The sequence below is a fragment of the Excalfactoria chinensis genome, chromosome 27, assembly GCF_039878825.1.
Source record: "Excalfactoria chinensis isolate bCotChi1 chromosome 27, bCotChi1.hap2, whole genome shotgun sequence".
NCBI lineage: Eukaryota > Metazoa > Chordata > Aves > Galliformes > Phasianidae > Excalfactoria > Excalfactoria chinensis.
In genome coordinates this window covers 95,923-122,303 of record NC_092851.1, presented here as the reverse complement: position 1 = coordinate 122,303, position 26,381 = coordinate 95,923, and the positions used below count along the sequence as shown (strand labels likewise).

The window sequence follows — 26,381 nt, the reverse complement described above, 5'->3', positions numbered from 1 at the left end:
ATGAGCACACAGCATTCTCACCTGTGACAACATCCGTGGAGATGGGGCCCAGCCTTTTTCGTCCCCACACCCCGTACAGGTTGAACTTGTAGCGGCGGGACGGCACCAGCCCGGGCACAGTCACTGTGCGTGACCCACCGTCCACGGGCAGCACCTGTGGCTGGCCTTGTGCATCCTTGTACTGCACAGTGAAGGAGTCAAAGGAGCCCTCGGGGACGCTCCACTGCAGCTGGACGGAGTCAGGGCTGATGTGGGATGCTGTCAGCTCACCCAGGCGTGGTTGGGGTGGTGGTTCCTCCTGTGCTGGAGTTGAAGCTGCAGTGAAGAGTGGGGAATTCATGGTAACAATATCCATGCAACAGATGTCCAACTATACAACAACCAATGAGACTTGCATGCAACTCTACAGCACTGCCCTGAGAACAAATCTATCACCACAACATTCAATCCATCCTTCCACACTTCCTTCCAACCTTAGCACAGCAATTACCAATCACTCTTTACCCTGTTCTCCCATGGGTCTTGCAGGGTCCCAACCCCACAGAGTTTGCAAATCAACAAGAAGGAAACATTTCCTTCCCTACGCAAGATGTATATAAACTAGGGGTGCTGTGAAAGGCTCCTGACACAAGAGAATCCCACTGTCAGGCAATGGACATGGATGAGCACACAGCATCCTCACCTGTGACGGCATCAGTGGAGATGGGGCCCAGCCTTTTTCGCCCCCACACCCCGTACAGGTTGAACTTGTAGTGGCGGGATGGTGCCAGCCCAGGCACGGTCACTGTGCGTGACCCACCATCCACAGGCAGCACCTGCGGCTGGCCTTGTGCATCCTTGTACTGCACCGTGAAGGAGTCAAAGGAGCCCTCGGGGACACTCCACTGCAGCTGGACGGAATCTGGGCTGACGTGGGATGCTGTCAGCTCACCCAGGCGTGGTGGTGAAGGCGGTTCCTCCTTTGTTGGAGCTGCAGCTAAAATGAAAAGCAAATGTCCTCCCACCAAAGTATCCGTGTGTTCAACAACTTACGAAGCATTCACCCAAACGTTCACCTGTGTTTACTGAAGTTATCTACTCAACAACCCATCCATCCAAGCATTCATACAATAAAGCCCTCACCACTGATCACTACCCACTACTCCTCTAATCTTGCATGCTCCCATCCCTTTGAACATTCCCAATCTGACACACAATGTTTGCATTCCCATTCAGAACCCAGTCACTAGCGCAGCCCAGTGCACTGCTCCTGCCATGCACCAAGCTCAAGGCTCAGATAGGAGCAGCACGCAGGCCCTCACCTGTGATGGTGTCAGTGGAGATGGGGCCCAGATGTGTCTGCCCCCACACCCCGTACAGGTTGAACTTATAGGGGTGGGATGGCAGCAAACCAGACACGGTTGCTGTGCGGGACCCACTATCCAAGTGCAACTCCTGCGTCTGGCCTTGTGCATCTATGTACTGCACTGTGAAGGAGTCAAAGGAGCCCTCAGGGACACTCCACTCCAGCTGGACAGAGTTGGGGCTCACATCAGATGCTGTCAGCTCTCCTAGGCGTGGCTGGGATGGTGGTTCCTCCTCCTCCACCTCTTCTGCAGCTGCAATACGGAAGGCACAATGCAGGATAAAATCATGGTCCTGTCCATCGGTCACATCCATCCATCCCTCTTATCAGCCTCTATCTGTTACCTTTTTCCACTCATCTTTGTAACTTCTTCTTACTTGAACCATGTAACACAGCTGCCATTTCTTCACACCACTGCCATCCTGACACCCAGGTTCCTGTCCCACTATTCACACAGTAATTCTCTCTGTACTTCTATTCAATCATTTTTCTATGCTAACACACATTTAGCCCAACAGACTAAGGGATAATTATCCAATTATCCCCTTCCACACAAGAATTAACTCACTGACCTTTGCACATATCCATCCATTTTGCCAGTCCACTAGGTATGTACCTATCCATTCCTCACCCATCCATCTTTTCCTTAATTATACCATTCATCCTTTCACACCTTTGTGTCTCAGTTCATCCATTCCAACAGAGATGTTTACAAGCAACCACCATCTTATCTCAACAGCCTGCACTCCATCCATTCCCCATCGGTCACTTCATACTTCATGCACCAATTCATTGATCTTCTCCTAAAGAGGCATGCAATAGCTGCTCCCAATGCCAGAGGAAATCAAGATCCCCAGCACAGGTCATGTTTCAGTTTGTATCACTGCTGCAAACCAAGAGCCCACCAGGTGCCAATTCCTGCCCTCACCTGTGACAGCATCAGTGGAGATGGGACCCAGCCTTTTTCTTCCCCATATCCCATACAGGTTGAACTTGTAGCGGCGGGACGGCACCAGCCCAGGCACAGTCACTGTGCGTGACACACCGTCCACAGGCAGCACCTGTGGCTGGCCTTGTGCATCCTTGTACTGCACTGTGAAGGAGTCAAAGGAGCCCTCGGGGACGCTCCACTGCAGCTGGACAGAGTCGGGGCTGACGTGGGATGCTGTCAGCTCACCCAGGCGTGGTGGGGATGGTGGTTCTTCATTTGGTTTTGCTGAAGCTTCAATGGGAGCAACAGAATACACATATGAAAGAGGGAGCCTTTCACTTATCCACTCATTTGTGCGACTGTTGATCTATCTTTATGTGCATCCATCCACCAATGACCCATTAGCCACCCAGCTCAGAAAGCAATATATCTTTCTTCCTGTTTCTCCATTTTTCCCAATCCATTCTCATCTACTTAATTATCTTCTTTTGCCATCTCACCCAGAGTCTCATACATACACAATTTTGCCTTTTTTTCCATCCATCCATCCATCCATCCATCCATCCATCCATCCATCCATCCATCCATCCATCCATCCATCCATCCATCCATCCATCCAGTTTCTACACTCATCCAAAAATCCATTTGTCCATGTTTTTCAGTTCCCACTATCTGCACGACTATCCATCTACCTACAACCACCCAATGAGCCACTCACACCCTCAACTCATCTTTCCATCCTTTCAGCTCTCCAGACCCTGCACACACAGCACCAAATCAAGGGCCAAGTTTTGTTCCCACATCTCCCAAGTTCAAAGTTCTCATGGAGTGATCCAAAGGGGGCATGGATGGGGCTCACAGTAGCCTCACCTGTGACAGCATCAGTGGAGATGAGACCAATGCGCTTCCGCCCCCACACCCCATACAGGTTGAATTTGTAGCGGCGGGACGGCACCAGCCCGGGCACGGTCACTGTGCGCGACCCACCATCCACAGCAACTGCCTGTGGATGGCCCTGTGCATCCCTGTATTGCACTGTGAAGGAGTCAAAGGTGCCCTCAAGGACACTCCATTCCAGCTGGATGGAGCTAGGAGTCACGTGGGAGACTGTGAGTGTGCCCAGGCGGGGTCGCTGTGGTGGTTCCTCCTCTGATGGGGCTGCAACAGTCATGACATGATGCAAGGTATAAATATCTATATATACAATATATAATATAAATATCTGTGTGCCTCCGGTGGCGCAGTGGTATAAGTTGCTGCTTGCAACACCAGAGGCCCGGGGTTCAAATCCCCCCTGTGGCGCAAGTGGCAGAAATGCTGCTCTGCTACACAGAAGGCTCGAATCCTGGGAGTTGGACTCGATGATCTCTAAGGTCCCTTCCAACTCGCACGATACTGTGATACTGTGTGATACTGTGATCTACCCTGCACTCAACTTTCAGTCTGTCCTCCCATTCATCCCTCTATCCACTCCTCCATCCACCCATCTCACCATACAAACATTCAACCAAAACATCCTGGATATCAAGTGCTGATGAACACCTGAGTTATCCTATTGGCACCACTGCCACCATCAGGGGTTACCTGCTTTGGCCATGGCCCCCTGGGGCTCGGTCACCTCCACCTCATACAGCTTCTTCCACTCTGGTGGAGGCTCACTGGTGTCACCCAGCCCTGCAACCCGAAGAGCAATGTGGGGTTATCGGATGCCACCAAGCAACACTGTCCCCATCCCCATCCCTGTCACCTACCTGCAGTCACCAGGGAAGTGTAGGACTTGGAGACACGTCCCCGCACCACACCATGCACCTCCACCCGGTATGTGGCCCCTGGCACCAGCCCTGGCACCTGGGCCACTGTGGTGTCCCCTGGCACCCTCATCTCCCCCTCTTCCCCATCTGGCTCCTCCAGCAGCCGATAGCGGATCACTATGGTCTCCGCATGACCCCGCAACCCATCCAAGTCCACCAGGGCCTCACCAGCAGCCCCTGGCAACACCTGGGGTTTGGGGTGAGGGCTCTGCTGGAGGTGGCGGAGGAATTGATAACGCAATGTGGCCGGGCTGCGGCGAAGCAGGTAGGAGAGGATGGCACGGGCTACTGCAGGCACTGTCTGGTTGCCTCGGAGTGGGAAATCCGTGGCCCGGAGGTGGCTTTCCAGGCGCTGCAGGAGGGACCCATTGTAGGATGAAAGCTTGACCCCCAACTCATGCAGGGATGGGACATTTGGGAGCACTGGGGGCACAGGGGATGCTGGGGATAGTGGGGACTGTGGGGATGCTGGGGACCATGGAGATGTAGGTGACCTCGGGGACACTGGGGACTCTGGGGACCAGGGGGATTCCAGGGAAGTTGGTGCTGCTGAGGACTCCGGTGACACTGGAGACCTGAGGGATGCTGGTGACTTTGGAGATGCTGAGGATGCTGGTGACCCTAAGGACCCTGATGACCCTGGGGATGCTGGTGACACTGGGGACCGTGGGGATGCTGGAGACCCTCGGGCTGATGGTGATGCTGAGGCCGCTGGAGGTGCCAGAAATGTAGGGATCTTCCATGACCCCCCATGGGTGGGCTGAGATGGGGCAAGCACTGTGAAAACAAAGGGGATCCAGGTCACTAGCCCATCCCCAAAATCCCTCATCTGCCACAGCCCAGGGACATGGGGATGGACGGACACAGGAACAGAGGAGGACAAACAGATGCCTAGGGACAGACTGTGGACATTGGGGAACCATAAGGGAGAGCCTGGAGGTATCCAGACTCATGGGGACAGACAGACAGGGACAGAGGGACACACAGGGTATGTGGAGACAAGTGGACCCATGGGGACCCATGGGGACAGACAGGGATCACACGGACCTGAAGGGACACAAGGCCTCAAGTGAACAGATGAGCCCACGGGACATACGGCCCCATGGGGATAGATGCAGATGGACAGGCCCAGGGAGACAAATGGACCCACAGGGACAGACTGCTGACACACAGACCTCTGCAAGACAGACAGATGCATGTGGACCCGCAGAGCCATGGGAACAATAAAGACACATGGGGACAGACAGAGGCTGCAAACACTGCCCATCTCCACTCCCCCTCCAGTATCCATCCCTGTCCCATGTCTGCCTCCAGTATCCATCCCTATCCCCAAGCCTGTTCCTTCCTCCATCTCTTTAGCTGTGACATTCCCATCCTACTCCCATCTTCACTTCCATGCTTGTCCCCACCTCACCCATCCCTGTCCCCACCTCAAACCCCATGCCCATGATGTCCCCACCCCTGTGCTTGCATTATTCCTGTCCCCATGCCTGTCCTTGTGCTATGCTCATTCCCCTCTCTGTGCTGAATGCTGTCCCCATATGTTTCCCCCTCGCAATGCCATCTCTGCCCTCATTCTTGTACCCATGCCACCCCATGTCCCTTCTGTCCCCCTTGTTGTCCCCATGCCACCTCCAAACCCCTGCTGTCCCCATGCCTCCCCATGCCACCCCATGCCCCTTCTGTCCCCATGCCTGTCCCACAGCAGGTGGCACATACGGGTGCGGACACGCAGGGTGCCCGGCGCCCCGAGGTGCTGCTCCCGCTGGGCTTGGATGAAGATCTCAAAAGCTTGTCCAGGTGTCAGCCCCGTCACCTCAAAGGTGACAGCAGAGCCAGGCAGCTCGTGGGTGGTCAGTGCTGTTGGTTCATCCTGGGGACAAAGGAGATGTCAAAAGACACACTGAGGACATCACATGAAACCTCTTCCTGAACCAGGCAGGTGGCCACAGCCAACAGCTTCTCCTAGAGCCAGGAGATGCCTTGGGGATGCAGTGGGGCCATCACTGCCCCCATGCTGGGCAGCGGAAGAGTGGCCATAGCTGTGACAGGGGATGTGCTGGGGACAAGCAGCAGACAGGTGACACCACTACAGCTAATCCTGGGCACAAGGGACACAGTGAGGAGGTATCCCCACTCCTGAGCCATGCTGCAATGCTGTGGCCTGGCCTCTGTCACGGTCTGAAGACAATAGGCACATTGGAGACACGTTGGGGACACAAGAAGGACACTATAGAGATGCCCCCAAATGAGGCAGAAGCAGATGGCTGTGGACACCAGCTCATCCTGGGGACAAGTTTCACACTGCAGACACGTTGGAGCCACCTCACTTGGACAGCACTGTGCTGAGGATGTGTCCTCATCCCCATCCCCATCTCCAGCTCACCATGGGGATGACGGCCACCTCATAGCCATCCACAGGCTTGGCTGGCCTCGGCCAGGTCACACGGAAGGACGTCTGGTTGCGCGCAGCCAGGTGTAGTGTCACCGAGGGGATCTCTACAGGGAAAGAGCTCGGATGGGAGGTGGCCCCACAGGAGCCCTTCATGATGAGGCAGCCACAGCGTGGGGACACATGGGGGACATCACAGGACAGTGGACCAAAGGGATGGAGTCAATATGGGGACATGGAAGGAGTTTCCAAGGAACAAGGGTGTCCAAGCCATGAAGACACCAGGATATGGGGAACCCATTGGGTGGAGACACAACAGGAAGGGGGACCCAGGGGATGGGGATACTGAGGGGACACAGAGTGAGTTTCCATGGTACAAAAGTTCCCAAGCCATGGGGACACCATGATACAGGGACACTCAGGGCACTGGAGAGATCTGGGACAACTGAAAGCATTGGGATGGGGATACTGGGAGAGCACTGGAGGACAGCAGAGGAAACCGGGGGACAGACAAGGATACGTGGAGGTGGCATCAGGTCCAGGTGCCAAGGGAGCAGCAAGCTTGGGGACATACAGGACATACCGAGTGTGCAGTGGGGCCCACCACGGCCAGGGGGGCAGACGGGGGTCGCGCAGAATGGTCCTGTGAAACCCTCAAAGCAGTGGCAGCGGCCAGCCCGGCAGCGACCCTGGTCACTGCAGTCGAGGGGACAGCGGGGTGCGGGACAAGGGAGACCATTCCCAGCCTCCCCAGGGCGGCACCCACAGCAGCCCCCTGCCCCGGGGGTGTCACACAGCTTCCATGCCGCTGTGCTCCCTGTAGGGATGAGCAGGGTCTCCATGTGCTACACACCTCCCTTGGACTTCTCCATGTCTCCCCATATGTCCCTCCCGCACCCCCATGTCCTCCATGTCCCAGTATCCCACTGTCCTCCCCACGTCCCCACCGTGTTTCACATATCCCCCATGTCCCAGCGCCCCCATATCTCCATACCCCCATGTCCCATAAATGTTCCCTTGTCCACATGTTCTTCACTTTCCCCATTACTCCCCATCATCCTATATCCCACATCCCTCTGCATCCCATGTTCCCTCACCCACATCCCCTACACAGCTCCCATGTCCCCCCAACCACCCCCATAGCCCCCACATCCCTACCCCCATGCTCCCCACCGTGTCCCACACATCCCCACTCTCCCCCCACATCCCTCATCTCCAAAGCCTTCCCATATCTCCCATCCTCCCCAACACATCCCCCATACCCCCCACCCCCCATACCGGTGCCGGCCTGGGGCCCCAGACTGTCCCCGCACTGCCCCTGCAGCGCCCGCACTTCTCCCTCCAGTGCCCGCAGCCGTCCCAGCACCGCTTCCAGCACTTCTGCCCCACAGGAGAGCTCCGGGGGAGCCGAAGGAGGACCGTGGGATGTTCCAGCATTCCCCTGTGCCCTCCGAAGCGCCAGAGCCAGCAGCAGCAGCGGCAGCCCTGGGGTCATGGTCCTGTGGGGAGGGGACGGATGGCAGCGGCGTAGGGACCTCCCAAGGGGACACAAACGGGTCGCACACACCGTGGGGCTTCACCCCCCTCCAGACTCCAAGGGTCCCATAGAGAGCTGGGGCTGTGGGGTGGTCCCCAGTGCTGCCATGTACATCCCCAGTGATCCCAGTTCTCACTGACTCAAGTAGGTTCGCACCCCCCCCCCCCCCCCCCTCCCTTCCGCTCCAGTGCATATGAACTCCGGTAACCACCAGTAACCCTGCCCAGCAACACCAGTACCATCGGGAACACAAATAACATCAGGAGCTCATTAACACCACAGCTCAATAATTCCACTGACACCAACAGCAGCAACACCAGTAACACCAGTAACACCAGTGATGTCAGCAACATTGGCAGCACCAGCATGCCAGTTTCTCCACTAATTCCAGTGACACCAGTAACTCCAGTAATGTAATGCCAGCAGCACCAGCAACTCCAGTAGCACCAACAAGTCAATTCCTCCAGGAACTTCAATAATTCCAGTCACTGCACCAGCACCAGTAACCCCAGTATAACCCCAATAACTCCAGCAGCAGCTCCAGTAATCCCAGCAGCTCCACTAACTCCGATTAACTCCAATCACTTCAGCAGCTCCAGCAGCTCCAGTAGCACCAGCAGCACCAGCCAGCTCCTCCAGTAACCCCAGCATCCCCATAATGCAGTGATGCTGCAGCCCCATCCCACCCTTCCTTCCTTCCTTCCCCCCCCTCCACCCATCACCCCGGGGAGGAAGGGGGGGGGGGGGGGGGGGGTCGGGATGCAACCTGTGGGTGGAGCCTGGAACTGGATCAGTTGGGTTCAGGTGAGCCCAGCTGTGCCCAATTGGTTTGGTTCAACCCAGTTTGGCTCGGCTCAATTCTGCTCACCTCGGCCCTAGGTCGACCCAGTTGGGTTCTGCTGGGTTCTGCTGGGTTCTGCTGGGCCAGGCCCGGCTCGGCGGGCGGCAACACGGCACTGAGGGCTCCGGGGCGGCTCCGGCCCTTTCATAGCCCCGGGTCGGGCTCAGATCCAGCTCTGAGCTCATGGCGTGTCCACGGCACCTGTGGGCTGCACGCAGCAGGCAGCTCCAGGACACAGCAACCAGCAGCGGGGCAGAGCACAGCCATGTCCTCACATGAGCACTGGGGGATGTGGGGACCACCTCCCCATGGAGTGAAGGACAGCCCTTCCCCCCTCCTTGTCTTGCAGGGCCGTCCGCCCCGGGCTGAGCAGAACCGGGCGGACCCAGAGGGGGCCGCGATGTGTTTACAGGCGGCGGTTGCTGCGGCAACCAAACATCTGGGCGGCGCAGCCAGATGTGGGGTCCAGCTGCCATAGCAGAGCAGTGACACAACGCGTGGGGGAATGAAGGGGGGGGGCTGCAGCCCGGAGCACTCCCAGTGACCCAGCACTGCCTGTCCTGGTGATCCCAGTGTTACACAGCGTGGCTCATCCCAGTGCTCCCAATATCTCAGTGCTACTTATCCCAGCAACCAAGCGCTGCTTGCACCGGTGATCCCAGTAACACAGCACAGCCCCCAGGTGCCCCCAGGACCCCCAGCATTCCTTGCCACCTGTCCTGTGGTTCCCAGTCACCACAGTGCCACCTGTTCCAGTAATCCCAGTGCTCCCAGTAAGCACAGCCCCCAGCACTCCCAGTAACTACAGTGCTACCTGTCCCAATAATCCCAGTGCTCCCATTAAGTCAGTGCCACCTGCTCCACAGTTCCCAGTAACCACAGTGCTATGTGCCCCATATCCCCCAGTGCTCCCAGTAAAAACAACCCACTGCAATTTCGGGGTAGACTTGGTATGGGGTTGGCTGTGGGGCCAAGCTATGAAGTTATGTTGCAGGGGTTTGCTATGGGGCACAGCCTTGAGGTTATGGGGCCGTGCCATGGGGCTGCGTGACAGTGCCATCTGGGGCCATAGGGGTGAGCCACAGACAGGGCCGGGTGGGGCCATGACTCAGCCTGGCCCTGCACTCCCCCCCCCCCCCCCCGCCTTGTTTCCTCCCCCCTCCCGAGCTGTTGTTGTTGCTGTGGGACACGGAGGGGGGAGGGAGGGGGGGGGGCTCGGCACGGGTCCATTGTATGGGGGTTAGAGTCACCCAGACACCCACATCCCCATGGGACAGTGGGATGGGGGGTGCTAAATGGGGACCCTCCGTGTTGGGGCCCCATATGTAGGAGTTATGGGGCAGAGCTGGGGAAGGGAGGAGGTGGATGCTTGGGGTCCCCAGGGCCTCGGGGGGAGGGGCAGAACCCACGGGGTGGGAGAAACGGCCGCCAGGGTTCACTGGCGCGTGATCGTGTTTTGCTCTTTGCCTCTGGCTGGGCGGACCCAACCCGAGGGGGGGGGACCGGGGGGGGGCTGAGGGATACATGTGGGGCTGAGACATGGGACACGTGTAGGGCTGAGGAGCACGCGTGGGGCTGGGGGGGAGGCGTGCGTGGTGTGCGTGACCCTAGGAGGTGACCCTAAATGTGGCTCCGCAGCTTCTGCCCCCCCCCCCTCGTGCCCCACTGACTCCAACAGAGCAGCATGCGGAGCCCTTTTGGTGCCATATGTGGGGCCACAAAGGATAGGAGAGAAGCAGGTAGCACAGCAAACCAGCAGGAGCTGTGCTGTCCTCAACTGACCCTGCCACATCCACACCACCTGTCCTCCCCATCGCATGTCCCCCATCCTGTCCCTGTTCCCTTTCCTGATCCCCACATCACCCCTCTGTCCCCACAGGTCCCATAATGGGGTTAACAATGTTCTAGGTTGAAGCAAACAAGGGCAAGCCCAAACACAGAAGTTCTGGCCACACAGCTCACTTCCAGGTACCCCCACACACACACCCCTTCATTGCCAGCCCTTAAATGAGGACTGGGAAGGGGTGGATCGTGGCTCCATCCTTCCCAGGCATTCAGATGCACTGCACACATCTGAGCTCCCCTGGCTGACCCCACCTTCCCATCAGGTTCACAATCACTGCTTCAAGCCCTGACTTAGCCTTGCTATTCACTACACACACATGTGACATCCCAATGACAGAATGGTGACACCCTGAGCCCCCCTTGGATGCCCCTTGGGGACACCCTTGGATGCCCCTGAGCCCCCTTGGATGCCCCTTGGATGCCTTGGGTACACCCTTGTGTGGGGTGGTGACATCCTTCAGGACACCTCTGGGACCCCAACATCCTTCTGCCCTCCCAATTATCCCCACTAAAACCCACCCAGACACAGTGATGGGTGGGAGGAGTTGAAAGGGACGTTTTAAGCTGTCAGATAAGGAGTCAAAGAGAAGATGGAACAACTCCATCAATTGGCCCAGGGAGGTGAAGCAGAACAGCCGGCCTGACCCGCGTGGTTCCCTCACTTTGGGCAGCTGAAACGACTGTTTGTTTGTGCTGTTTGTGTTACTTTTTGTGTGTGTTGGTGGTTTCTGGGATTCTAGAAGGTTATGTCAGAGGTCCCAACGCGTCACGGTGATGAAGAGCAGCAGCAGGGAATCATTCCTTGTGCTGGCAGATATGCAGAAAGGCGAGGAGAAATTCCATGCGGGGAATCTTTGTGGTTGGCCACAGCCGTGACAGTGCAGCAATACAAGAGTGTCTATAGCAGGACATGACTGTGTGTAACATCACCACAAAAAGGAAGCGAGACTTAAAGACATCAGCCTGATTAGTGTGTTAGAACACACACACTGCAGTGTGAAATCCTGCACTGATGCCTCGGGGCAGCTTTCTGCTAATGATGGGTGTCAGGGACAGCAACCAACCAGCAGCTCACAAAGCAGAGCCTGATCCTCAACCTTTATGCTGCTCGGGGTGTGATTGCTCTGTGCTTTACTGTCTGGCACCTCATTCGTTGTGCATGATAATGCAGGACCCAACTCAGGTTTGTCACCTCACTGAGGGACAACAAGGGGTTAAACACTACAAGCTGGGCTGTGGGGGAGGAGGAGGGGTCCGAGTAAAATCCATTCAGCCTCCTGTATCTACATGGGGTGGGATGGATGGATGCTCATGCTGAAGGGCTGTTTAAAAACACCGAAACACAACATATTTCTCATAACAGATCAGAACTGCAGAGCGAGTCATCCATGTACATTTCTCACCTGGGAGCCAGAAATTGGTTCTGGCAGTTTGGCAGGTCGTGTTTTGTTCTGTTTGCATGGCTCATCCTAACTGAACTGTTCAGCACCCAGTTGTGCTGACCCTTAAGATCTCTGCTTCTGTATCTAAAACCAAGTATCCTTAAGGTCTAATTGGAACCAGTGTGAGCTGTAGTTATTCAGCAGTGGCTCCAGGAATGCCTGGGGCAAATCACTCTGCTTTTAGAGGTTAGTCTTTAGATGAAGTTCCCTTTGCTTTCGTTTCTGTTCCCTGTTCCTGTTTATTTCTGACACCAATTTCTCTTGGTCCTTCCAAACTTCTGAGCTCTCTCCTTCCTGGGGAGGGACACGTTGTGTTTTTTGCAGCAGTTTATCTGTGACAATCCTGCCTGTGACACTGTTCATATCATTCATATCATCATTCATATCTTTCTGTTGGGTAACATCTGTTGATTCCCAGGCCTCTGACTTTGGGGCTGGTTGGGGGGTATTAGGGGGGGGAGGAATCAGCAGAGAGCAAAAATGGCTGTTTTTAGTCTTTAGTCTTGATACTTTTTGTTAGTCAGCAGCACTGTAGGAAACGGGTGGGAGAGAAGCTGAGTGCTGTTGTCAGATCTTTGTCTTGCTTGGGATTGTGCCCCATTGCACAATCATCTATGGGATTCCCAGTTTTCAGGCTATGTGTGATTCATCTGTAGGGGTAGGGAGGTGGAGGGAGGAATGAAGGGAAGGAAGAAGGTGCATTAGCCATACCTGTCAGCAGGCACATAGAAGACCCTCCATGTGCCCTCCATGCTATCTCAATGTGCTCCTACCAACCCCACAGCCAGGCAGTGTCCTTGAGGACATCTGTGAGGATCTCATTACCTGCTGGCAGTGCCACCAGTGCTTTTATTTTCCTACTCAGGCAGGGGAAAATTAAGGTCTGCAGTCACTCCCCATATGCCCCCTTCCTGCCTGTGGTTTCTGTGCCTTCTTCCTCTTGCGCGAGTGTTTCCTTCCTGGGGCTGAGCAGAGGGGAAGTAGCACCTAGTGTTCGTGGTCACTGTTGGCAACAGGGGCACCGAGGACCCATCACTCTTGCCAGGGTCCCTTGGAAGGGATATGTGAGTCCCTGAGGTAGTGGGGGAAGGCTGAAGGGGTGGGGGCTATCAGTGAGGGTCACCTGGGACAACTGGGAGGGATAGGTGGATGACTGGGAGGTCTTGAGGATGTGTAAGCTTTTCCAGCAATGCTGGAAGGTGACTGGGAGGTTTTGGGGGGCAACTAGAAAGTCTGAGTGAAAGAATTGGGGTGTCTAAGGGATCAGCTGCGAGGTTTGTGGGGTATCTTGAGTCGTGTGGTTGGTGCACTGGGAGGACTTGGGGAGGTCTGGAGAGAGCCAAGATAAGGAGGAAGAGGTGAGAGTAGCAAAGGAAGAAGTAGAGACCTCAGAGGGTGGGGGGAAGGAAGGGAGGATGCTGGGTCAGATGAGGAAGGGCAGTATTGGAGGGGAGGGATGGGGTGTCAGGATGGAGGTAGGCATGAATCTGCTCTGCAGGATGCTGGTTACCCCTCTCCCCACAGGTCTCCTGCCATGCCCACACCTCCTTCCAATGCAACCATCTCTGCAATCCCCAATGCTGCCCTGGGACTGACCCTGCTGTCTCTGGCAATGATTGTAGGGCTGCCAGGGAATGCCTTCGTGCTCTGGAGCTGGGTCGTCACCCGTCGCCGCAGCATCCCCATGCTTCTGGTGGCCCATCTGGCCCTGGCTGATGTGGCTACGCTGCTCACCGGCCCTGTTTACATCCGATTCCTCAGCACTGGCAGATGGGACCTTGGTCCGGCCGCGTGCCGTGGTTGCAACTACATCTGTGCAGCCGCCATGTATACCAGCATCTTCCTCATTGCTCTGCTCGGCCTGCACCGCTGCCTGGTGGTATCCCGGCCATCTACTGCAGTGCTGACAGGTGACCGTGCCACCCAGCTGGCCCACGGGGCTGCTGCCATCACTTGGCTGGTAGCCTTGGTGTTGGCCACCCCTTCTATTGCTTTTCGGCACGTGGAGAACGGGATGTGCAAGAGGAACCACAATTCCACCGCTTGGCTGGTGACCCACAACCTGCTGGAGACAGGGCTGGGTTGGGCTGTGCCATTGACCACTGTGGCTGTTGGTTACGGGCTGCTGCTACGGCGGCTGCGGCGGACACGATTGGCACGGCGGGGACGCACGTTGAGGTTGGTGGCCGCCGTGGTGGTCGCCTTTGCCGTCACCTGGGGACCCTACCATGTCGGCAGCATGTTGGAGGTGGTGGTGGAGCTGAAGAACTGCACTGGGACTCTAAGAAAGGTTGCCAAGGCCATCCGACCGCCAGCCACTGCGCTGGCATTCCTCAGCAGTGCGCTAAATCCGCTGCTCTATGCCTGCGCCGGGAGAGGACTGTGTCGCACTGCAGGGGCTGCACTCCTGCCCCGGCTCCTAGAGGGCTCCACGGCCTCCAGCAGTGCCCGTAGGACTGTCACACATCGGGCCAGGAGCTCACGGGGACAGCAGGAGAATGGAGGCAAGGAGGAAGATGTGGGGACAGGGGATGGGAAGACAGTGGCAGAAGGAACGGTGACGGAAGATGAGGGGACGGTGGTGGAGAGCACTGAGATGGGGGACAGTGGGAGGGCGTGATGGATGGGAAGGCTCTCGGATGGATGTTGTTATATTATGGGGTGCTGTGGGGAGGGGTCCCTGGAGTACTCTAGGGTTGTATTAGGAATTCTCAGGGGAAATCGTGGGAGCTCTGGGGGGGTGGGGGGTAGGAGGGCGGCCTTTAGGGGTTACTGGGAGAACCCAGGGGATATCAGGGAGTCTCAACATGTGGGTCTCAGTAAGGACACTCAGGGAGGAACTGGGGGAGCTGAAGGATGCTGGGGGGCCTGGGGATGTCCTGAAGGATGCCCAGGATGTCTCCACTACACACAGAGGTGTCCCCATGGCATAAGACATATGTCCTGGGGGTCACGGGCTGTCACCATTGTGTCATTGGGATGTCACAGCGGGGTCCCAGGAAATTAATCTGGAACGCCATTGGAGTGTCATCATGGGGTCAAAGCTGTGTCACAGCTGATGGTGTCACTGCTGGATGGGGCCACGTGTCCCTTCCCCTTGTCCACCTCATCCTTTGGTGACATTACTTCATACCCTCCCAATGGGCCCAGCCCTGTCAGTGATGGCAACACCTGTGCCTGTTTGTGTTTTTACAGGAAGAAAAAATAAAATACATAAACGTCACAGTTTTGTCTCATTCTTCTCCATTTTGCTGGGAGCCAACAAGGCAACCTCACCCCAGAGCCACAGGGTAGGGGACAGCAGGGGAACAGCAGAGTGATGTGGGGACTGGGAAGAGAGACAGGGACAGGATGGGAGCATGGGATGGGAAAGACAGGCGGTGTGGAAGAGGGACAGGGTGTGGTGTGGCAGGGACAGATGGGGACACGAAAGGACATGGGCTGTAGAAGGGGTGCAGGGATAGGACTGGGGCTGTGAGGGAGCAGAGGAGGGACATAAGGTGGGTGTAGGGGAAGGGATGAGGAAGAGACACTGGGATGAGGCTGGGGACACAGTACAGAGTTATGGTAAGAGGAGAAGGACACCTTATCATAAGGCAATGAATTCCCCTAAACCATGGGGTCCAGACTTGGGAGCTGGGATGTCACTTGGCCATCTCTCCACACTCCTCTGTGTCCTGCTCTGATCCCTACTGGTGTGGCACTGCTTTGTCACCACATTCGGTGCAGCTGTCTTGGAAATGGAGCAGGGACTGAAGGTCTCGGTTCAAAGCAGGCATCAGATGAGGAACATCCGGGAATCCCTACCAGACACAGCGAGTTTCCTGCAAGAGGATACCACTGTAAGCCATGCTGGATGCTCTGAGGAGCTCAGACCCCACAGGTGGAGCCCTGACCTGCGCCTCCACCACCAAACTCCCCCGGCGATGACAGCAATGAGGAACAGCACGGTGATGATGATGCCAAGATTGGAAGACCCACTGGGGTTTTCTTGAATAGAGAGAGAGCAGAGGATAGCCGTGAGTGTGTGGCAGCTCCAGGCCTCCTCATATCCCATCCCCATCCACAAGGGGGACAACCTACCCCAGGGGATGAGGAGGCTGCGGTCACCCAGGCTGCAGTGCTGCACGTGGCAGGCGTAGCTGTGCCCGTCCCGGGGTGACACCAGCAGGGTGCTGCGGAGCTGGTAGGTGAGGTCAGCGTTGGGTAACACCGTGCTGGTGCTCATTGCTGGGCTCGGGGGCAGCTCCCGGCCGTCCCGCAGCCAGGTGACAATGATGGGCCGGGGGTAGAAGCTGGTGACACGGCAAACCAGCAGGAGCTGCTCTGGGCCGGCCGCACAGGCGAAGACCACGGCGATGGGGGGCACTGGGGACAACAGCAATGGGAGATCAGTGTGAGCACAGCTCAGACTGGGAGCAATAGGTTGGTTATCCAAGGGCCAAGGATCGCTCACCTTGTCTCTCCAGGTCTTTTCTCCCTTTCTGGTGCAGCATGAGGATGTAGTTCGGGATGGAGGTGGAGAACATGTCCTCCAAAAGCCCTGACACGGCCCGGTTGTCAGTGAGAGTTTTGCTCATCAGCTTGGCCAGTGGGGTGGAAGTCTGGGGAAGCCAGAGCTCCCTACTGATCTTGTATGTCACCAGGTCTCTGCCACCTTCCCCAATGTTGACAAAGCTCCATCTCGTTCCGTTGGTGTAAAGCTTGTAGCCTGCATGGATCTGGAAAACCAGTGGGTCTGCAAAGGGCAGAAGGCTATGTGAGCATGGGGACATGGGGGTGGCTGGGGAGGTGTGGGCACGATGGGCATCACGACCACATGAGTTGCCAAGGGAGAAGGGCTGAGCAGTGCAGGGTGGCAGCTTAAGCACTTTGTCCCCCAGAATGTCCCCCTGCAATATATTCCTTCATGTTTCCCCTTCCCTGATCCATGCCAGGTGATTCCCACAGCCCTGTTAATTTTGGGAGCAGCTCCCACATGTCCTCCATATGTAGAGGGCAGAGACCCCACAGCACATTTCGGTGCTCCAGTGAACCAAAAACCTCAGGAGACAGAGCGTTTCCCATCACCCTTTGGAGGCTGTTGGCCCCTGCCAAAAGACCCCACAACCCATCACTTTTTGGAGGCTGTCAGACCCCCAGGAGGTCCCACAAACTCTGTGCTCATGGGGTTGGGTTGTTTGGTCTGCAGCTGTCCCTCCTACTCACAGTCCAGCCCTGCCTTTGTGGCCATCTCATGCATGAACCGAATCGCATTGCGCATGCCGACCACGGAGAAGGACAGAATCTTCTTCATTTCACTCTCAGCTGTGACCTCTTGGACCCACGGCCAGCAGATGTTTATGTTCCAGGTGTGGGGGTCCAGCACTATTATGGGTAAATCTGCCAGCGTAGCCACCCCAGTCAGTTCTGTGGAGCTGATGCTGTCCAGGAGCATTGTGAAGAAGAGCTGGAAAAACTGTGTTTCTTCGGAGGGAAAGCATGAGGCTGCAGGAAAGAGGGGAGGTGAATGGGGGATGTACTTTGAACCACACACAGCAAACCCCAAGCCCAGGTGACCATGTCTGTCATAGGACACGCAGGGTGTCCTGGCAAAAAGCTCATCCATGTGATTCCCAATCTAGAGGCAAGTGGGCACGGACAGGGATGCCTTTGGGTGCTGTGAGGCTGGGGACAGCCCCTCAATGCTGGAGACCATCCCCATCACATAGGAAAAGGTCTCTTAGCCATTCCACCCCCCTCCCCCCAATTTGCTATAGGGTCCCATGATGGAGGCTGGGGTGAGCTGGGGCTCCCACTTACTTTCTGCTTCTGCCCATGTCTCGTGGAGGAGAAGGAAAAGGAAGAGCCAGTGGGGCCACATGGTGCCCACAGTGAAGGCAGCGCAGAGGGGATGGTGGGAAGAGGAAGCACTGTGGGGTCCCAAAGGCCACGCTCCACCAATGGGGCTGATGCCAGAGAGGTTTCTGGGAGGGTCTAAGCTGGGGGCTGGAGAAGAGTAGGAGGGAACGAGGCTGAACTTGTTTTCTTTTGGGTCACAGTGCAGCAACTGCAGCCCTTGACTGGTGGCAGAGGGTGGGGATGCTTGTGCACAATGTGTAGCACATTGGGGTGCTGCAGCATGTGATGGGTGCTGGGCATGGGGATACGGAGTGATCAGGAACCCCCATCTCCCCGTACCCCTCCTAGACAGCAACCCCAGGCACAAACAGATTTGTTTCTCTTCCCCTTTCCCATGGGCCCCACACTGGTGCAAAAGCAGAACCAGAACACAGCAGAGGGGAAGTGAAGTCCTCCTTCGTACAAGTAACCTGTGGGTCAAAATATCCGTTTATTCCGTGCTCCATTCGCTTCAAACCTGCCTGGTCTCGCTCACACCCGCACCTCCGCGCTGAGCACGGCAATGTTTGAGCATCTCTTTGGGAGCACAGCGGAGCTCAGCGCTACTCAGCGCTTCCAGCGCCGTCGGTGGGTGTCGCTGGAGGGAGGGTCTGGGTACAAATATCTCCGGAAGAGGGTTAATAAAGGCGGTGGTTGGACGATAAAACTCAGAAGGTGCCGACGGGAGGTCGCGGCTCGCTGCCCGTGGGCAGGTGGGTACTTTTTTAGGGCTGGGGGAGCTGCCACGAGCAGTGGGGGGGCTCTCACACGGTTCAGCTCTGAGAAGCGCTCAGATGTGCCCCCTCCCCTCACCGGCCGTTCCGCTGCCGCAGTCCCCGTATTGCCCCGCGCTGGTCCCGCTCCGCGTTGCGCTCCGGCGCTCCGCCAGTGGGACGCTGCGCTCCTCGTCCACCCGCTGCCGCTTCCTACAACGAGAGTGGGCGCTGCGGGGAGGGTCGGGGGGCTCTGAAAGGAGCGGCGGGGCAGGCGGTGGTCTCACCTGTATCTCCGTACCAACAGTGCGGCGATGGCGGCCGCGACCAGCAGCAGGACGACCCCGATCCCCGCACTCAGTCCCTTATTGGAGTGCTCTGAGAACAAACAGCCCGTCAGCTCTCCTGCTCCTCATGCCGAGGGAACAAGGCTCGGGAGCCGCATCCCCGAGGGGGACAACCTACCCCAGGGGACGAGGAGGCTGCGGTCACCCAGGCTGCGGTGCTGCACGCGGCAGGCGTAGCTGTGCCCGTCCCGGGGTGACACCAGCAGGGTGCTGCGGAGCTGGTAGGTGAGGTCAGCGTTGGGTAACACCGTGCTGGTGCTCAGTGCTGGGCTCGGGGGCAGCTCCCGGCCGTCCCGCAGCCAGGTGACAACGATGGGCCGCGGGTAGAAGCTGGTGACACGGCAAACCAGCAGGAGCTGCTCTGGGCCGGCCGTGCGGGCGAAGACCACGGCGGTGGGGGGCACTGAGGGATGGATATGAGGGGACTGCAGTGCAGCACCACTCAGCCCCCCCTACACACACATCGGGAGCTGATGTGGCAATGTTGGGGTCAGCTCACCTTGTCTTTCCAGATCTGCTTTCCCAGCCCGGATGAAAATCCCCAGAATATCCACACAGGTGTAATTGAGGAGCACTTGGATCACTTCATTGAGAGTGCTGGCATTGGCCAGCAGCTGCACAGCTCTGGCTGACAACTGGTTATGTTGCATCGGCTCCCAAATGCCTGTATCCAGGCAGAAGCGGATGAAATTCTGGCCCTCGTAAGCAATGTCAAAGAAGGTCCTGATGGTCCTGTTGGACTGGAACTCACAGCCTATGGAGGACTGGAAGACAAAAGGGTCTGGGGGCAAGGGGTAGAGTGGTAGAGTTGATATGCATCATCTTTATGAAACATATCATATGAGCAGGCACTCAGCTTCGTGGCCGCTTAAGGTCTGACTGAGTGTTGTCCCCATGCAAAAAAAACCCCTCTGGCTCTCAAATCCAGTGTCAAAAAAAGGATCCTGGTGATCCAAAATGAATGTTTGTGTCCTCCCTCCATGCAGGATGAAGGTATGTTGTCCCAGCACTGTCATCCCCTCAGTGCCATGGGGAAAATCTATGAGTCCCCAAGGGGCTGCTGGGCTCTGGGGAATGGACCCAGTGCTGCTCCAATGTCACACTGCCCCCCATCCCCCCTCCAAGCCCAACCTGTTCCTTCTGGGCTGTTCCCTGCCATGGTGGTGACACGGGGACAGCCTATGCAGGGGAATGAGCACAGAGCATCACTTCCCTTCTCTGGAACTACTCCACAGAGAAGTGGTGATGCCAAAGTGTCCCTGATAGCCCAAATCTGGCACCTGTGGTCTGATTTCCTGCAAGGCCCATCGAGGTGGTGTCCAGCCCTGGAACTGTCCCTCTGTCCCTCCCATCAAGGCCACTAATGTCAGGAAGGACAGTAGAGTGCAGCCAGTGGGCTGGCAAAGGGATTTTAGGGTGCCAAAAGTTGCCTCAGGTGACCACAGGTCCCCAGTCTGCCCAGCAGACGCGCACCATTTATCACAGTCAGCCACAATGTGACCATTTGTCCTTATTATATCGAAGCTTGATCCCCAGAGTCCCCTCATGTCCCAGAAGGGACCCTGGAAATGGAGTGGAGAAGGGACACGTACAGGGCATCATGGCGTACACCTGCACCAGCCTGTTGAAAACCCTCACGTATGAATTGATGCAGCTTTCAATGAAATCCCAGTCTCCTTTTGGCAAGGATGTGCGCAGCCAGGGTCGGTAGTAGTGGATATTCCCAGTGTTGCTGTCCAGAGATCCCATTTCCACGTCCCCCAAGAGCCCCACTCCTCCCACAAGCACAGAGGTGCTGTTTTGGAAGGTGGCAAAATGGAGAAGCTTGAGTGTATAGGAGCCTGCAGGAGATAGGAAGAGAGATGGGGGTTGTGCCCCCAGCTTTGTCACCCCTGATGGCTCCTTGGGACCCCCCATAGCTCGCCACCACCTCAGCTCCATCTCCTGTCCCACATCTTGACCTCAGTCCCCATAACGGGGTATTTGTGAGGTGAGAAGAATGGGTTAGGGTTAGCCACTTACCCTCTGGCTCTGCCCAGGTCCCAGGGAAGAAGAAGAGGAGGAAGAGGATGGCATGGAGCTGCATGGTGTCTGTATGGTGCAGCTCCACACGGATGCAGTGGGATGATGAAGGGGCTGCTCACTTCTCAAGGCAGCTCTTGCCTCGCTGGTGGAACTGGTTGGCCCCAGCAGCCAATAGGGTCGGTGTTGAGGTTTCGGGGAGGTCCCTGAGGTGTCCTCTGCAAGGAGTTGGGCTGAGGCTTTCAGGTTATGGGTCTGGAAGGATTCTTTCTGGCCTGTGGTTGAACTTGATGGGATTACCATATAGGGATGGCACAAGGGGGTCACTTCCTCTTCTAAGTCTGTCCCAGGAGCCATCCTGCCCGAGGTGACTTTGAGGTCAGCCTCCAAGGAGTCACTTGACTCCCCCCGACCCCATCCTTGTTTTAATTAACCAACGGAACACCCAAGAATTGCGCCGACCCCGCTGGAGAAGCCCTTTCTGCTGTCTCTACCGCCACCTTGTGGCCAAAGAGCGGAACTGCATCGTGCCGTGTTTGGGGGGGTTGGGGGAGGGAAGGGGGAGGCTTGGACCCCGTAGAGCCCCTTAAGGATCCCAAAGTGACCCATAAGGACACCATAGAGTCCTGTATCACCTCACAGAGCCCCACAGGGACCTCTTGTGACCACATAGAGCCCGCATAAAGGCCCATAGGGACCACACAGAGCCCCTAAGGGACTCCATAGTGCCCCAGAGGGACCTCATATCACCCCGTATCGCCCTTTGTCACCACTTGGGAACCCCAAAGAGCCCCTTATTGACCTCATATCACCCTGTATCATCACTTAGGTGCCCCAAAGAGCCCCTTATGAACCTCGTATCACCCCGTATCACCCATTAGGCACCACATAGAGCCGCTTAGAGACTCCACAGGGATCCACAGAGCCCCATATCAGCCCACAGGGACTCCAGAGGGTTCCATAGGAATCCAAAAGAGCCACACAGGGACTTTGCAGAGCTCCATAGGGAACCAACAATCCCCAAAGAGCCCCTCAGAAACCCCATAGGGACCTTGTATTACCCCATATCATCCCATAGAGCCCCATATAGACTCCAAAGAACCCCATAGGGTCCTAAGAGAGTCCCTCAGGGACCCCAAAGAGCTCCGTAGAGCACTATATTACCCGGAAGTGCCCCTTAGGAACTCACCCATGAAGACCCCTTGTGACCCCATAGAGCCCCATAGAAACCTGATAGAACCACAGGGACCCCATATTGCCCCTTAGGGACCGCATTATGACCCATGCAGTTCCCATATCACCCCAAAGAGATCCTTAAGGACCCCATATCACCACACACAGCCATCCTAGTGACCTGATAGAGACCGATAGGGACCCCATAGAGACGCATAGGGATCCCAGAGATCCCTCGTGACCACGCAGCTGCCACGCTTGGTTGGTGCTTGTTGGAAAATACCCATGATCTGGACAAGTATGTTCCAGCAGTTCTCTAGCACCAATGAATTAAAGATCTTGTGTATACCCAGTCTTCTCCATGAGCCTTACTTTGTCATCCATAATGTCTGTAAGTGCCTGTACGAAGCAGGGAGAAGAAATGGGGAATGAATGGGGAGAAGGAATGGGGTTGGAACTGTGTGTTCTTTGAGCTCTCTTCCAACCCAAACCATTCTCTGCTCCCAGCTTCACACCTACTGCCTGCCCTTCTCTGTTCCCTGCTTGTGCCCTCCAGGCTTTTCCTCCCCTTGCTGAGCAAGGCCATGCCCGGTAGCTACCCTGGATCCTCCTCCGCTCTTTGCCTTCCTCCACATGGATGCTTGCTTCTGGCCAGCACTTCAGCCACTGCCAAGCCTATGCACCTCATCTCTTGGGGAGACAGCAAGGTGGCCTGGAGAGGCCCACAGCTCCTCCTGGGCATGGCTTCTCAGCTTTGCTTCAAACCCAGAACCCAAAGGAGTTCCTCTTACATTCTGGCCCAGATTCTTTTCCTCCCATGCAGCTCCTGTGGCAGCAGGGGCCCAACTCTTCCCACATTCCTCCATTCCTGCAAGTTTGCTTTTTTCCATTCTTTCCCTTGCTTTGCATTGCTGTGCTATGGATAGCTTTCCTACTTGCTTTCTCTATCTTTGTTGCCATCCGTTGCTGTTTATTCTCCTTTTGCCTCCATGTTTCATTATTTTCCCTTCAACCTTTGTTCCAGGAATGTCTTTATGGCCAAGCCAGGTGTTGTCACGGGTACAGGAAATGCTGCCGGCCATCCTGTAAGCGAACACTAACATCTAACAGTATAATGGGCAAAAGCCCAACTGGATGAAGGGAAATGGAATCAGAAGGAAACCGGCAGTTGGCTGCTCTTTCTTCTCCTCCCCTCCCGTTCCAGGAAAGCAACCACAGCCTTCCAGACTTCGTGTCTTATTCCACGATGAGAGGGGTTGTGTAGAGGGAATGCCGGATCCCAAAAGTGGAGGCAGGAGCCTGGGGTTTGATCAGTGTCACCTGGAAGGGCAGAAAGGAATCATAGAACAGGCTTGCATTGCAAGAAAGTCTTGCATTGTAGAGCAAGCTTGCATTCTAGAACAGGGTTGCATCATAGAACAGGCTTGCATTGCAAGAAAGTCTTGCATTGTAGAGCAGGCTTGCATTCTAGAACAGGGTTGCATCACAGAGTAGGCTTGCATTCTAGAACAGGGTTGCATCATAGAGCAGGCTTGCATTCTAGAACAGGGTTGCATCATAGAACAGGCTTGCATTGCAAGAAAGTCTTGCATTGTAGAGCAGTCTTGCATTCTAGAACAGGGTTGCATCATAGAGCAGGCTTGCATTCTGGAACAGGGTTGCATCACAGAGTAGGCTTGCATTCTAGAACAGGGTTGCATCATAGAGCAGGCTTGCATTCTAGAACAGGGTTGCATCATAGAACAGGCTTGCATTGCAAGAAAGTCTTGTATTGCAGAACAGTCTTGCATTCTAGAACAGGGTTGCATCATAGAGCAGGCTTGCATTCTGGAACAGTCTTGCATCATAGTGCAGTGTTGCATTATAGAACAAGCTTGCATTGCAGAACAGTCTTGCATTCTAGAAAAGGGTTGCATCATAGAGCAGTCATGCATTCTAGAACAGGGTTGCATCATAGAGCAGGCTTGCATTCTAGAACAGGGTTCATCATAGAGCAGGCTTGCATTCTGAAACAGGCTTGAATCATAGAACAGGCTTGCATTGCAGAACAGTCTTGCATTCATGAACAGGGTTGCATCACAGAGTAGGCTTGCATTCTAGAACAGGGTTGCATCATAAAGCAGGCTTGCATTCTAGAACGGGGTTGCATCATAGAACAGGCTTGCATTGCAGAACAGTCTTGCATTCTTGAAAAGGCTTACGTTGCAGGATAGGCTGACATTCTAGAACAGGCTGGCATTCTAGAACAGGGTTGCATCATAGAACAGACTGCATCATAGCAGTCTTGCATTCTTGAACAGGGCTGTATCAAAAAGCAGGCTTGCATTCTAGAGCAGGGTTGCATCATAGTGTAGTGTTGCATTCAAGAACAGGGTTGCATCATAGAACAGGCGTGCATTCTAGAACAGGGTTCATCAAAGAGCAGGCTTGCATTCTGGATCAGGGTTGCATCATAGAACAGGCTTGCATTCTAAAACGGGCTTCCATCATAGAGCAGGCTTGCATTCTAGAACAGGCTTACATTCTAGAACAGGCTTACATTCTAGAACAGGCTTGCATTCTGGAAAAAGCTTGCATTCTGGAACAGGATTGCATTCTGGAACAGACTTGCATTCTGAAACAGGCTTGCATCTTAGAACTGGCATGCAATTTGCGACTGGTTTGCATTCTGGAACAGGCTCGCTTTCTGGAACAGGCTTGCATCATAGAACAGGCTTGCATTTTGGAACAGGCATGCATTGTGGAACAGGATTGTATTCTGAAACAGACTTGCATCATAGTGCAGGCTTGGATACCATAAGAGGGTTGTATCATTGTACAGGCTTGCAATCTAGATCTGGGTTGCATCATACAACAGGCTTTTATTTTAGAACAGGGTTGCATCACAGAGCAGGCTTGCATTCTAGAAGAGTCCTGAATTATATAACACGTGTGCATTCTAGATTAAGCTTGCATTCTGGAACAGGCTTGAATCATAGAACTGGCATGCAATTTGTGACTGGTTTGCATTCTTGAACAGGCTCACATTTTGGTACAGGCTTGGATCATAGTTGTTTACGGGTTACCTAGATTTACCTTTATCCGTGACAGGGCAGCCGCTTTGTAGGGCCTCTTCCCCTCCGGGGCCCCGGAAATGATGGGAAAATAAAACAGTGGCAGCAATCTAAGGAGGAAACCTTATTTACTAAATATGATATCGGAATACAAGATTACAAAATATAATATAATATGATTGAGGCTAATAAATCGAACAAAACAGAGAGAGAGTACCCGGTTATGGTTAGGGTCATGCTTTTATATGGTTAGGGTCATGCTTTTATATGGTTAGGGTCATGCTTTTAAAAGGTTAGGGTTATGCTTTTATATGGTTAGGGTCATGCTTTTATATGGTTAGGGTTATGCTTTTATATGGTTAGGGTCATGCTTTTATATGGTTAGGGTCATGCTTTTATATGGTTAGGGTTATGCTTTTATATGGTTAGGGTCATGCTTTTATATGGTTAGGGTTATGCTTTTATATGGTTAGGGTCATGCTTTTATATGGTTAGGGTCATGCTTTTATATGGTTAGGGTTATGGTAGGGTCATGCTTTTATATGGTTAGGGTCATGCTTTTATATGGTTAGGGTCATGCTTTTATATGGTTAGGGTCATGCTTTTATATGGTTAGGGTTATGCTTTTATATGGTTAGGGTCATGCTTTTATATGGTTAGGGTCATGCTATTATATGGTTAGGGTTATGCTTCTATATGGTTAGGGTCATGCTTTTATATGGTTAGGGTCATGCTTTTATATGGTTAGGGTTATGGTAGGGTCATGCTTTTATATGGTTAGGGTCATGCTTTTATATGGTTAGGGTCATGCTTTTATATGGTTAGGGTTATGGTAGGTTTATGCTTTTATATGGTTAGGGTCATGCTTTTATATGGTTAGGGTCATGCTTTTATATGGTTAGTGTTATGCTTTTTTATGGTTGGGGTTATGCTTTTATATGGTTAGGGTCATGATTTTATAAGGTTAGAGTCATGCTTTTATATGGTTAGGGTTATGCTTTTATATGGTAAGGGTTATGCTTTTATAAGGTTAGGGTCATGCTTTTATA

At 54.8% G+C, this 26,381-nt stretch overlaps 4 protein-coding genes across 4 annotated transcripts in view; 1 reads left to right on the top strand and 3 right to left on the bottom strand.

Annotated features, from left to right (window-relative positions):
• Positions 1–7,974, bottom strand: part of TNXB (tenascin XB) — a 30,306-nt gene extending 22,332 nt beyond the window's left edge. Inside the window, exons 1-11 of the mRNA XM_072357875.1 lie at positions 7,758–7,974; positions 7,063–7,296; positions 6,474–6,586; positions 5,807–5,960; positions 4,028–4,864; positions 3,861–3,950; positions 3,147–3,434; positions 2,274–2,561; positions 1,302–1,589; positions 683–976; positions 22–315 (exon numbers count right to left, since the gene is read on the bottom strand). Of these exons, the coding sequence (XP_072213976.1) occupies positions 22–315; positions 683–976; positions 1,302–1,589; positions 2,274–2,561; positions 3,147–3,434; positions 3,861–3,950; positions 4,028–4,864; positions 5,807–5,960; positions 6,474–6,586; positions 7,063–7,296; positions 7,758–7,974 (3,097 nt within the window). The remainder of the gene's footprint in view (positions 1–21; positions 316–682; positions 977–1,301; positions 1,590–2,273; positions 2,562–3,146; positions 3,435–3,860; positions 3,951–4,027; positions 4,865–5,806; positions 5,961–6,473; positions 6,587–7,062; positions 7,297–7,757) is intronic.
• A 5,195-nt stretch (positions 7,975–13,169) lies between these two features.
• On the top strand, positions 13,170–14,764 carry LTB4R (leukotriene B4 receptor). The gene is made up of 2 exons (XM_072357731.1): positions 13,170–13,208; positions 13,669–14,764. Coding segments are annotated over exons 1-2 (1,098 nt in total). The 5' UTR covers positions 13,170–13,206.
• Positions 14,765–15,365: 601 nt separating this feature from the next.
• On the bottom strand, positions 15,366–18,033 carry LOC140263105 (T-cell surface glycoprotein CD1b-3-like). The gene is made up of 6 exons (XM_072357857.1): positions 17,947–18,033; positions 17,353–17,631; positions 16,601–16,882; positions 16,228–16,512; positions 16,041–16,134; positions 15,366–15,968 (listed from the first exon to the last, which is right to left on the bottom strand). The coding sequence occupies exons 1-6, from the start codon at positions 18,005–18,007 to the stop codon at positions 15,923–15,925; spliced, it is 1,047 nt and encodes a 348-aa protein (XP_072213958.1). The 5' UTR covers positions 18,008–18,033; the 3' UTR covers positions 15,366–15,922.
• Positions 18,034–18,814: 781 nt separating this feature from the next.
• On the bottom strand, positions 18,815–21,170 carry LOC140263106 (T-cell surface glycoprotein CD1b-3-like). The gene is made up of 6 exons (XM_072357858.1): positions 21,107–21,170; positions 20,677–20,925; positions 19,584–19,865; positions 19,203–19,487; positions 19,025–19,115; positions 18,815–18,950 (listed from the first exon to the last, which is right to left on the bottom strand). Exons 1-6 carry the CDS (start codon positions 21,168–21,170, stop codon positions 18,815–18,817), a joined length of 1,107 nt encoding a protein of 368 aa, XP_072213959.1.
• Between the last annotated feature and the right edge of the window lie 5,211 nt (positions 21,171–26,381).